Source organism: Strigops habroptila, chromosome 6 (assembly GCF_004027225.2).
Source record: "Strigops habroptila isolate Jane chromosome 6, bStrHab1.2.pri, whole genome shotgun sequence".
NCBI lineage: Eukaryota > Metazoa > Chordata > Aves > Psittaciformes > Psittacidae > Strigops > Strigops habroptila.
Window position 1 is genome coordinate 63,656,209 of NC_044282.2, and position 12,617 is coordinate 63,668,825.

Genomic DNA, 12,617 nt, shown 5'->3' on the forward strand with positions numbered 1-12,617 from the left:
TAATGTGCAATTTTATGCTTCTGTGACAGATGAAGGCCTATCTACTTGAGGAAATGTAGCTTGACCAAACTTTTGTTCATATGTGATAAGGACTGCTCAAGCGTGTTTGAGCGTTTCTTGGGAGAAAAGCTGTGATGGTGTAAAAATTGGTCTCAAGTTCAAGAAGAGGTTTCCTAGAATATGACAATAGGTGAAAAATTTAAACAACTTCTTCATATGGTTAAGCTATGAAGACTTATAGTACAACTGCAGCGTTGTAAAAGTACAGAAGTTGTGCCTTATGGTAGAAGTTGGAGGTGATACAGCCAGGTAAATGGGGTTCCGTATTTCCTTCTTGCTTGTGTGGTTTCATTGACAACATTTCTCTTGCTTTTCTCCTTTAATTGCTCATGGGTTTATGCTTTGTCAGCTGTGTCTTTGGCAGCCAAAGGGAAGGTGATAGGGGAAAACAAAACTTGCACACGTGTGTGTGCACTTCAACAAACTTGGTTATTGATAATCTGATTAATTGGGCTCTCTGAGGCAACTCTTGAAGTTGTTCAGAATGTATTTATTCTTTCTAGCTGTGGTACTCATGGATTTTGTATGTGTTTATGTCAGACATATGTGCATATGTATCATTTCATTTGTCAATGACTTACGTAATCTGTTATGGAATTGTGATGAGGCTGTTGTGTAGCTTTGTTTCTTTTTATACAGGATGTATCTGGGCTTTTGAGAAGCAGATGTCTCTTTCCAGGGACTTTTCTTATGAGAAGTAATTACCTTGGAGAATATTTTTTTCCATTACTCTGCTAAAATTGCTTTTCTGCAAAAGCTGGATAAAATAAAAGTACAATTAAAAATTTCTTCCTTCCACTTTGCTTATAGTCCTCAATGACACGTGAGCCGTGTTATTGTCAATCTGCTGCTGGACCAACAAATGCTGTACTTTGATCCTTTGGAGCAGGGAGTAGCATGGCAGAGGGCCAGACTGTTCTTAACTAGATGATACCCTCTTTGGAGAGTCAAATGAAACACTAACTTAACTCCGGCTTGACTTTTGACTTCACTGTGTAGCTGTAGGGTTTCAGAGTCCTGTTTCCTGATCCATTTTCTAGGGATACCTACAGGGCAAATTCTCTCCACTACTGTGGGAATTAGGAGAGATCTATTGGGAAGACTGTTCTCTGGGATTGGTGGTCTGTGGTCTGTTCCTGGTTTTCAGTGGCTGCTGCTAACAATGGTAGATAGTTCTTTTAGCTTACATGGCAGCAGTTCACACTGCACTGAACATCCAAGATCAAGCTCTCATGAAAATAGATGAGTGTTACAGGAACTTGGACAGATTTTGATCACTTCCTCCTCTCCCTCCCAAATAAAAGTTTTGACACAGTCCACGAAGGATTGAATGTTAAGAAGCTTTTACCGTAGCTGAGGTTTTCAGCTCCTATAGGATGACATTAGGTTTTGTGACTGGCAGTCATCATATAGACCCTGATATGCTTGTATTGCTGTATAGTCTTTTAATAGCAGTAGTATATTTCCCTATCCTCCTGCCTCTGTTCCTGTCATCTGTACAAAAGGGAGATCCTCAGAGAGTGCTATGGTTGAGACTTTCATATACTTGATTTTTTCAGTGGAAATGTTTCTGGACATGGAGCTGTCCAGAATTGGATTTAGTCCCACTGCCAGCATGCTTTCTCTGTTTGCTTTTATAGCAGTGGAGGTCTATGTTTTCTGTCAATACTTTAATATCTTCAGTGGAAACCAATGAAAAGATGTAGGAAATGACAAACACAAGTAAAATAACAAGCTGCATTTGTGGTTACTGTTGACCAAGTCTACAGATGGGATTCTGATTGACATCCCTAATTTTGTCTGCTGCCTTTTCCTTAATCAACAGGATTCCTCTTAAAATCAACAGGGTTCTACTGTTGCTTCCAAAAATGATGTCTGAAATTGTGAATCATCTTACATAGCATTCAAAAATGCATACATTTTTATCCAAACACAGAGGTGCTATCCAGTTGAGCTTATGGCCTTGCAAAGATCAGACTCAAATTGTGTTGGAGCAGTGAAAGTGGATTTAAATCCATTTTGGAATTACAAAAGAGGAAGGGAAGATGTTTTCAAATTGAATTGTCTTTACTATGATGGAAAATGTGGGGGAAGAAAATGGAAGACCTCAATTACAAGTGTTGGAAGCACATAGGTAAACATTTTGTGACATTTGAAATACTGATCTAACTAAATGTTACCAACTTAATTATGAATATAAAATTTCTAATGTATTCTGCAGGTCTGCTAATAATGATGAGACAAACCAAAGTGACAGTAAGAAAGAAGAGAATTTCAGAGCATGAAGGCTCTGGAAGGATCTGTGTGAACTTGTACGTTTGTTGCAGAAAGGTAATGAATCTGCTGTGGAAGAGACATCAGTATATGCAAAAAAACACCCAGATTTTTAAAGGTTGCAGAGCAATTGGATTTTTCAGAAGACAAGGCCTCCTGTAAACAAAGTGGCCATTCTGGTAGTAATGGAATCTGGGCATATAAAATGCATATATGGCAGCTAGTAGCCTAAAAAAGTCTGAATGCTTAGGAAATGGTTTCATGAGAAGATAAAGGAACTTACTTGAAAACAAGGCTTTGTTTTTGTATGTGTTCCTTGATGAAGGAAATTTTGATTGTGTAAGCTCAGTGAGAATTGCTCACATGCATGAATCCCTTCCTAGTTGTAGAAAAGCGCTTTTGAGAGCGCACTTTTTCCTGCTGAGCAGAAACCAGTTGAAATACCTAACAGGCCGCAGTAGCACTTGAGCAGACCTAATCCAGAATTTGGTCTCCTGACAGGCTATACCCATTCGTGGGAATGCTAGTGGCCACATAAGAAACCTGGTTTGGAAAACTTGAGCTGTTGAATTGTTGAATGTCAATTGACAGACTTCTGTGTGGTATATATTTCTGAATGGCTCATCCTGACTGTTCCTCGCTGTCCATCCTGTGCCATTTGAAAAATGACACTTACTTCAGAGTAGTGTAATCTATTTCCACAACAGATTTATTTTTATTTAATTTCTCCCTCTCCAAATAAGAGCATCTACATCAAGTTATCAAAGTAACAATTCCTTAAATTCACATGGTTTTAGTCCAGACAGTTTCACTTTTTTGGGCTCAGGTTTGTACTTAAATTTTGTACTTTAATTTTGCATATGTCTTTGAGATCTATTTTAAGTCACATAGTCAAGCTGTGAAAGAACTGGAAATCTTGTACTAAAAGGTGAAATGCTTCTTGTTTTCTTCTGCTTTAATGCTTTACTTGTACAGTATGCTTCCCGATAGGCTGACCGTATTTTACATTATGTGAGTTAAAACTTAATGTGAAATAAAAGATGAGGGCTTTTTATCTTCTGTCTTTCTCTAAAATGTATTTTCAAAACAATGCTGGAGCCTTTTTGTAACCAATTATCTGATACCTGAGGTTTGATATTTGACAAGCTTATGTAAATTATGTGATTTACTGTAACTTTTAAAATTAAGCTGAGACGGCACAGTTAAACTTTGAGTGAGAAAAGGTTTTTATGATTGGTTTCATTCTTAATGCAAATAACACTCCTCCTGTATCATGTCTCTAAATAAAGTTATATAAACATACACCTATTTTTACTGCACTGTGCTCAAAACTGAGTTTATATGAAAACAAAGTTGCTTGTAAAATTTCAGTGCATTAAAGCCATGTATGTATGTGCAGGAATGCACATGGAGTTTCCTTTACTCTTGAAGTATGAAGTCCCCTTTTAGACCGCTAGCATTTGCCAGAAGTGTATGGTGTTCCCTGAGTTGTCTGCATTTGCTGACATGCTTCCAGATGATTTCCTGTTGCTTTCTAACAGTTAAACTTTCTGAATAGTATATGAGAGCATTTTCTGCCCAGCATACTGCTTGCTTGGGCTGAGTTTTTTATTATTTTGAAGAATTGCAAAAAGTCAGAGCCTTCAGGCAGTTCAATGCTATTGAGCCTGCTTCCACGATTCTTTTACGGGGAGGTGCCAGCAGACCAGCCTGCCTGCATTTGTCAGAGGAGAAAACCCTGTTCATTGTTATTCTGGATAACAAAATAGCCTGTTTCAAGACTACCTTTGGGTAGGTACGCCATTCTCAGAAACATGTTGAAGAAAAGGGTGTGGCATTAGAACAGATGCTGGACTAGCTGGTGTCAGTGCACTTCATGTTCTCATGAACATTGCTTACTGATGTGGCATTTCCCCACAGAGCAGATAGGTAGGTCACACTACAGATCAAGCTTGCTTTGCCAGCTATGCAGTTGTTTTGTTGCCTTGCTGTGGGCTTCAGAGTGTCTGAAGAAATAGCATAGCGGGTTTTGAAGAGGTTTCTCTGAGGCAGCTAGTTTGAGCTTGTTGTTGAGTACTGTGGTGTGCAGCTCCCACTTGTAATGTGGGACCACCCACTTACACACTAAACAGATTAAAGTTTTGAGGGGCAGTAAGTTTTGTTAGCACCTGCGATCAAGTGATCTTGAGTTAAGCAAATTCAGTTATGGTTTCCCTGCCTCCCATATGCTGTTGTCTGTTGCGTTTAGAAGCTTATTTGTGACCTCTCCTCACAGTTAAATTGAGGAACCTGCAGTTCACAAATTTCAGTGGTTAGGCTTAGAATAAACTCCTACGAAGACAGAAGTCTAGGTTGTTATGTAAGCCCTAAAGTACATGGTTTTATATCCATCATGACACCCACTAGTATCGTTATACCTGCATATTCTCGTCATAAGTAGAAATCTATTTTCTGTCATTGTCTCTCTAGACACATGCTTCCTGACAGTGTAAAAGAAGGACTGTCATAGTCTATTTTTGCACTGCATGAGGAGGATTTCTTTTGTATCTGTTTGGAACTTCCCAGTTTTATAAACGTCTAATCCTTGTGTTATACAACAGGTAGAACAAAATACCTGTTCTTCCACTTGATACTTCTGCAGGGCTTGTGGCCTAGAATGTAGAGTACTTCTTTTAATTAGAAACTTCCCTTAGCAGTTAGTTTTCCAAGTTTGTTTCCATTGAATGGCCAGCATACTGTGCTTATAGTGTTGTGAATCATTACAATCGTTATAAACTAATATTTTTCTCATTAGGTTATTAAAACTGCAATGACTATAATACTACTGATAATCAGAAATCTCCTTCCCGTAATAATACAGTATTCCTCACAGGACACCTTCTGAAAAAAGATGCCAACACCGCACCACACTTGTGTTTAGCATCTACCCGGTTTGTTCATTAGGGGGCACTGCACAGCTATAGAAGAATCAGTGGGATTTGCAGAGAAACTTGGATGCGTTTCTGGTGATGCCATTTCACTTTACTTAACCTTCTCCTCCACACTGTTTGCGGGTAGTGTAAGGTGAAATTCTTTGCTGTAATTTAAGCTTAGGTCTGACTAAGACTGTTTCTGATAGCGGTTTATGGTAATTATACAATGATAGAATATATTCTTTCAAATTCCTTTTCTGTGTTCAGACAAGTGTCTTCATAGTTCACAGCATTGCCTGATTTGTCACATGTGTTGGTCTTACACTTAAGAAGGTGCATACTTCTACACGCTACTTTCTAAATGTTAAACCTGGAGCATAATTACACTAACTGGACTTTGATTTAGTTTGTATATACAGTTGAAAATATGGGTTATTTCTAATGGATCCTCATGGGGAGATTTTAGTCTTAAACAACTGCTTTCTCTCTAGCACTGTATCAAACATGTATTTTGCTTTTGGACATAGACTTTTCTGTGATGAATACCAAAATTTGTGCAAATAGAGAGAAATTGCTGTAAAAAGCATTTTATAAACTCAACATAGGAGCAGAATACTTCGCCGTTATGAACATTAATCCGTACCAGTATGTTTGTGAAGAGAACATACAGAATGCTGTAGGATCTAATAAGGCTTGGTTTTAAGGACACTAGGCTAAAACAATCTTGTCCATTACTGAAAGTAGCTACCGGGAGATGGTAGGAAATCCAGCCAAAAATCTTTTGATGGAAGTTGGCAAAGAGGCAGCATGCAAGGCAAAGAGCCTTCATTGAACTCTTTTACAGGAAAGATGCAAAATCTTAGTAGTTACATGTTTTCCCTAGCTTTCTGGACTTCTGCCAGCACTGCTGCACCTGTCTTATTTGTCTGAAGCCCTCTCTAAACCTATGTGATCTGCACAACTGAAGCAAAGGATGGTACCTCTGTTAAATCTAGCGAGCAGAGGAATATGATGAGGGTAGTCTCTTCTTCTTGGAATGATGTATTCAATTTCTGGATTGAGAGCAGCCCTCCCAGCAAGTACTTGGGAGTGTTGGTTGACAAAAAGCTCATCGTGACCTGGCGGCATGAACTTGCAACCCAGAAAGTCAACTGCATTCTGGGCTGCGTCAAAAGGAGCATGGCCAGCAGGTTGAAGGAGGTGATTCTCCCCCTGTACTCTGCTCTTGTAAGACCTCATTTCGAGTACTTACTGCGTTCAGCTCTGGGGCCCCCAACACAAGAAGGCTGCGAAACTTTGGAGCAAGTCCAGAAGAAAAGATGCTCTGAGGGCTGGAGCACCTCTGCTATAGAGACAGGCTGAGAGAGCTGGGCTTTTTCAGCCTGAAGAAGAGAAGGTTCCAGGGAGACTTTATATCAGTTTTCCAATACATAAAGGGGGCCTATAAGAAATCTGGAGAGGGATGTTTTACAGGCATATAGTGACAAGACAAGGGAGACTAGTTTTAAGCTGAAAGAGAGTAGGTTTAGATGACCCTCACCTTTACTGTGAGGATGGTGAGGCATTGGAACAGGCTGCCCAAGGAAGTTGTGAATGCTCCATCCCTGCAGTGTTCAAGGCCAGGTTGGACGGGACCTTGAGCCAACCTGGTCTAGTGGAAGGTGTCCCTGCCTGTGGCAGGGGGGTTAGAACTAGATGAGCTTTAAGGTCCTTCCCCGTGCAAAGCATTCTATGATTCTGTTCTCCCTTAGACCTTTTGGGAAGTACTATCTGTTGTGGTGCATTGTCAGCCGTATTTCAATGGTTGTCTCATGCCTAATGCTGCTTAGATGAAGTGTATAGCAGATTATGCTACATGAACTAAGGCTGCCTAGAATAAGCCTTGTGGTAATCCTTATGGCTGAAACAAATAAATTAGTCTTTGGCACTGACAGCTATTGTACTGAATGATTAACTCTGGTCAGGGAAAAAAATAATGCTATTCTATGACGCATTCAGATGTCAGACATGAGTATGTTGTGTTCAGTTGGACTTCGGAGGACAATACTTTCATTTTACACTGGAAGCAAACTGTGTGGTTGTACTGTTTCCAGGGGTGCCTTATTCTGGTCCATGCCAGCCCATCACTTCACTTATACCACCTCTGTCAAAACAAACCTTTCAGTACTCTGGAGCCAGTTCTTGGTGTGTGGTTGTCTGAAACACTTGTCTCTTAGTAGTCCTGTAAATAATTATCTCAGTTTTACATCTAAGCCACAGCTGTAGTCAACAAATCTTTTCACTAACCATTTTAATGGTTAAATGAAGATTTAAGACGAAAAGCTTAGGATGAAAACACAGCAGATCTTGTTTTATAAAACTTTTCTGTCACAGAGATAGGCACAAAAATATTAGTATTAACTGTTCTTGTCCACTTTTGGTTTATAAATTTATTACTTTTTTTTTTGTCCTTTAAGAGAAACTGAGTTAGTATATGGAGGCATTAACATAGCTGTTTACTCACATAGGGACATATGTACCCTCATTTTACAAGGTGGCCATGGCTAGATGCCCCTGTGTTTTCTTATGAACTGCCAAGCAACTGCTCCACGGAGGAAGAACATTTACCTCTCCTCAACGTCCTTCTGGTTATTTTTTTCCCCTTTGCTTTTTTTGTGCAGAAAAAAACAAAATCACAGTCCTGATGGATAATAAGCTTGAACACAAGCCTGCAGAACACCCTTAGAGCAATGAAGGCCTGTATTGCTGTATTAGCAAGTGTGTAGCCATCAGGTTGAGGGAAGTGGCAGTGCCTGCCTGTGTAGTATGGGTAAGGCTGCATCAGGGGAACGGCATCCAGCTTGCACTTTCAGTTGACATTGGTGTACTGAATCAAACCCACTGGAAGGGCCTGTCAAGATGACATGAGGAATGGAACATGTGATGAAGGAGAAACTGGAGGAGTGAGCTGATTCATTCTGGAGAAAAGGAGACTAAGGAAAAGGGGAAACCTTCCTGCTATCTTTGACTGTATGATGGGGTAGGGAAGACAGAGAAATACTTCTCAAAGCTGCATAGTGCTTCCATATATTCCACTATGAAAAGTCAATAAGGGAAATCCTGATAAGGTATTAGGAAAAATTATTTTGCCATGAGGGTTTCAGACATTGGAACAGATTGTCCAGAAAGGTTGTGGTCTCTCCATCCTGAGAGCAGTTCAAAACTCAGCATGGCCCTAGGCAACCTGATCTATGTTTGTTCTGCAGTGGAGCTGGAGGTTGGATAAGATAATCTCCAAAGTCCCTTCCAACTTGAATTATTGATTAGTCTGTTGTTAGTGAGGTGAGAGCCCTTGTAATCTTCTGTTTATCAATGTGTCGAAGGAGTTTTGCTTAGTTTTCAGTCCAGCTTGACTGTTACAGATGTGTTACAAACATACAGCCCCTGGATTTGATCTTGTGGTGTAGAATGGTATGTATGGGGATTTCCTTCTTCGCTGTTCCTCTTAAGATTTAACATCTCTAATGGGTTCTCTTTTGGAGATGTAAATCAAACTAGTATTGAGGTAAATAGCACATGCCTGAGTGTGTCTGTATCTGGAGGACTAGTGATTGCTGTTCTTATTTTACTGAGATTAAGCTCTTAGCAGATCTCTCTTGCCTGTGTCAGTAATGCAATTTCATTAATTTTAATAACAAGCAGGAGCATACAAAATTATCAGACGGTTGGATTTCTTCTTCCTAGGTCAAACTTGTGTATTTCAACATACCAAAATGCTTGTAACGCTTTTCGTATTTGACTTTCAATGTTTGCAGCAATTGGAAGAAAAAAGTGAGGATGAAGAGGATAAAGAGTGCTTAAAGCAAGCAATAACTGCCCTACTTAATCTTCAAAGCAGTATGGAACGGATATGCTCCAAAAGTCTTGCAAAACGAAGGCTTAGGTAAACACGTTTCCATTTTTCCTGCTTTCTGCTCTTAACGCTTTGCTATAAATCCAGGGCTCCCAGTTTCCTCTTTTAGTAAACAATGAACAAAATAGTTTGTGACAAGCCTGCTTTTTCAGAGGAAGTGACATCAAAGCCAAGATAATTTGTTATTGTTTTAAAACTGTTCTAATTTCTGTGTGTGTTTGCATACTGGTAGTTGAGACGTTCTGAGAATTCCCCGGTAAGTAGAAAGTTATGGCATTTGGGGGGTAATTATGCTCAGATAATAAACATTCACTTAAAAATGTTGTAAAAGTACCTTTCTGTGGGATTAGAAAGGAATGTTCTTGAATTTGAAACTACTTAATCTGAAGAGTGTTTTGTGCAATGCCGAGTTAAAAATACCACTGGATAATGGAAATAGATGCACAGATAGCTAGTGCTTAGATGCTCTGTTGTAGCAAATTCTTGGATTATACTCTCTGCTGTTTGATTTAATGCTAACATTTGTGCAGTTATTTCAACATGTGAAAACTTTGCTTTTGCTTTTAAAATTGTTTCAATATTTTCTTTACCAAACAAGTTCTGTGCTGCAAAGTGGAATCTTTAGGCTTGGACATGGATGATTTTAACAGCTTATTTTCTCTAAATGTGTTGCTTTCAAATTAGTGCAGTCTAAAATTATTTTATTGGCTATGGAAATGAGTGGTTTCTTAGGCTAAGAAGCACTAATGGCTTGCCTTACTTCTGGTTGTCCCTGTTTCTGTAAAGCATTTATTACATTGAAGATAAGTAGAAAAATTATCAGATTAGTTACTTAAGTGAAACATTAGTCAAGGCTTGCAATGGTGCTGATACTGGCTGCTGAAACTGCATTCTCAGTGGAATTCTCACCACTCAGGAAGATGATCTTGTGTTTTTGCTGTTAGTGGTGGTTGTGGTTTTTAAATACATGTATACTAATAGGCTGCCTTTTTCCCATCTTCACTGAAGTGAATCTGCATGCCGGTTCTATACTCAGCAGATGAAGGGGAAACAGCTAGCAATTAAGAAAATGAATGAAATCCAGAAAAATATTGATGGTTGGGAGGGTAAGGACATTGGACAATGCTGTAACGAGTTCATCATGGAAGGAACACTCACACGTGTAGGAGCAAAGCACGAGAGGCACATATTTCTATTTGATGGCTTAATGATTTGCTGTAAGTCAAATCATGGCCAACCAAGACTTCCTGGTGCTAGCAATGCAGAATATCGACTAAAAGAAAAGTTCTTCATGCGAAAGGTACAAATCAACGATAAGGACGACACTAACGAGTACAGACATGCTTTTGAAATAATCTTAAAAGATGAGAACAGTGTTATTTTCGCTGCTAAATCGGCTGAAGAGAAGAACAACTGGATGGCAGCATTGATATCTTTGCAATATAGAAGCACGCTGGAAAGGATGTTGGATGTAACAATGTTGCAGGAAGAAAAAGAGGAACAGATGAGATTTCCAAATCCTGAGCTTTACAGATTTGCAGAACCTGACTCTGAAGAGAATATTGTGTTTGAGGAAAACATGCAGCCCAAATCTGGAATCCCCATCATCAAGGCGGGAACTGTTGTCAAGCTTATCGAGAGGCTGACTTACCACATGTATGCAGGTGAGGTACTTTTATATATCCAAAACTCAAGTTGGTCACTGGTTTGTGCTTCTCTTTCTGTTAAATACATGCAGCAAAATATATAAAGTGTGTAGAAAGCAAATATGCTTTGCAGTGCACGTATTCTAACATGCTTTTTGAGTTACGGTTTTGAGATCTAAATATGCACTGCTATAGCAGTTAAAAATATGAATCCTATTTGGCTGAATATACTGGGATATGCATAAGGTTATTCTCATCAAAGGGATGGGGGATCATGGGCCTGCAGGAATTGAGCTCTAGACAATACTTTTTCCTGTATGCCCCAGGCGACAAGAACTGTATTCCCTCAAGACTTCCAAAGCTGGGTGGCACATGAAGCATTGTAGGAGAGAATTATGGGCCCAGTGTTTTCAGTGAAGGGTTGTACTCTTATCTGATATTACCTGTGTCCGTGCTGGCATGTAATGGAAAAGACCTAATACCAGATTCCTAGAAGAAGTCACTTGCATAATTTGGCCTTGGAACTTTGCCTTTATCAGAATTTCAGTGGGGATTTGATCTAAGGACTTTTGATTGTGAGTTTCTGTTTGTGTTGAAGACACATTGAAAGCATTTATGCGATCATCCAGTCCAGTCTCAGTGAGTGGAGTTTTTTTAATAATTTCCCAGGATTTTCATAAACTGTGATGAAAAGCATTGGGCCTGGATTTGGGGTTTGGGTTTTTTGTTTGGTTGGTTTTTATTCTACCTGTATGTCAGTTATTCTAAAACTTCATGCATCTTGGTATTAGTGCTTCTTATATTCAATTGTAGATTCCTTTCTTGTTGTTGTTTCCCTTTCTTTACACTCTGATAATCCTAAATTGTTCTCCTGCAGCTCCTGGATACCCTGAATAATCCAGGAATATTTGTTTGGAAGATGTGGGGAATAAGCAGAATGTAATTAGTGTAGTTTGATACTTTTGTTTATTTTTAAAATGCTTGTAAATACATGTTTACTCCATTACTTTTATTGCTCTTCTCCACATTTCCTTCAGTTGAGCTTTCCTAACATGTGTTAGAAACCCAAATGCAATATTGTGCTGGCACTTTTTACCAGAGTGGTTTTGTGCCTGTCGTCATTTTCTTGTAACTTCGAGCTCTTGGCTTTGTATTCTACAGGCATGATTTATGACATAGTTTTGTGTTTTGGAAAGTTAAAATAAACGAATTCAGCCTTAGAGAAAGGAAGACACTTTTTTTTTTTTTTTAGAGCTAGCATTGTATTTGGCATAGAATTGGCAAAAATAGTACTTCATTAAAGCCCTTGTGAATATTTGCTCTACTTTGACTAACTTGTGCACCATTGAGAATTGCCCTTTCCATATGTGCTGGGACTTTGGTGCCGTAGCCTTGGTATTATTCCAAGTGCTAGCAGTGCTCTCCATGCATCATTTCTGTCCTGGGAGCCACAAACTGTATTGTCCAGCTCCATAAAACAGAAAGGCCTGTTTTTAAGGAACATGTGGCTTCTTGAAATAATCTCTTGTATCGGGTTTTTTGCATGTGTTCTTAGCCTTTCTAGCACATAGGACATCAAGGAAGCATTCAGATCAATTGATTAGATCCACCTTCATCCACAGTCATTTAAATCCCTGCTTGTAATAGCCCTTATTTAATAAAGCTTTAAGTAGGTTGCTTGAAGCCTAACAAAATATACCTACAAGGTTGCTTGTAGGTGTATGTAACATTGACCAAACTATTGTATGACAAAACTGAGAACATGGATACTGTGAGATAGACTGAAAGACTTTGACCATAAGAAGAAAAATGGTTGTCTTGTGGCGTATTTGG

General features: G+C 39.1%; 1 protein-coding gene across 5 annotated transcripts in view; it reads left to right on the top strand.

Moving 5' to 3' along the window:
* The window catches only part of SOS1 (SOS Ras/Rac guanine nucleotide exchange factor 1), a 52,722-nt gene that overhangs the window by 23,781 nt on the left and 16,324 nt on the right, over positions 1-12,617 (top strand). For all 5 annotated transcript variants that reach the window (XM_030490694.1, XM_030490697.1, XM_030490698.1 and 2 more), the window contains 2 exons: positions 9,041-9,168; positions 10,147-10,802. In XM_030490694.1, the coding sequence (XP_030346554.1) occupies positions 9,041-9,168; positions 10,147-10,802 (784 nt within the window). The remainder of the gene's footprint in view (positions 1-9,040; positions 9,169-10,146; positions 10,803-12,617) is intronic.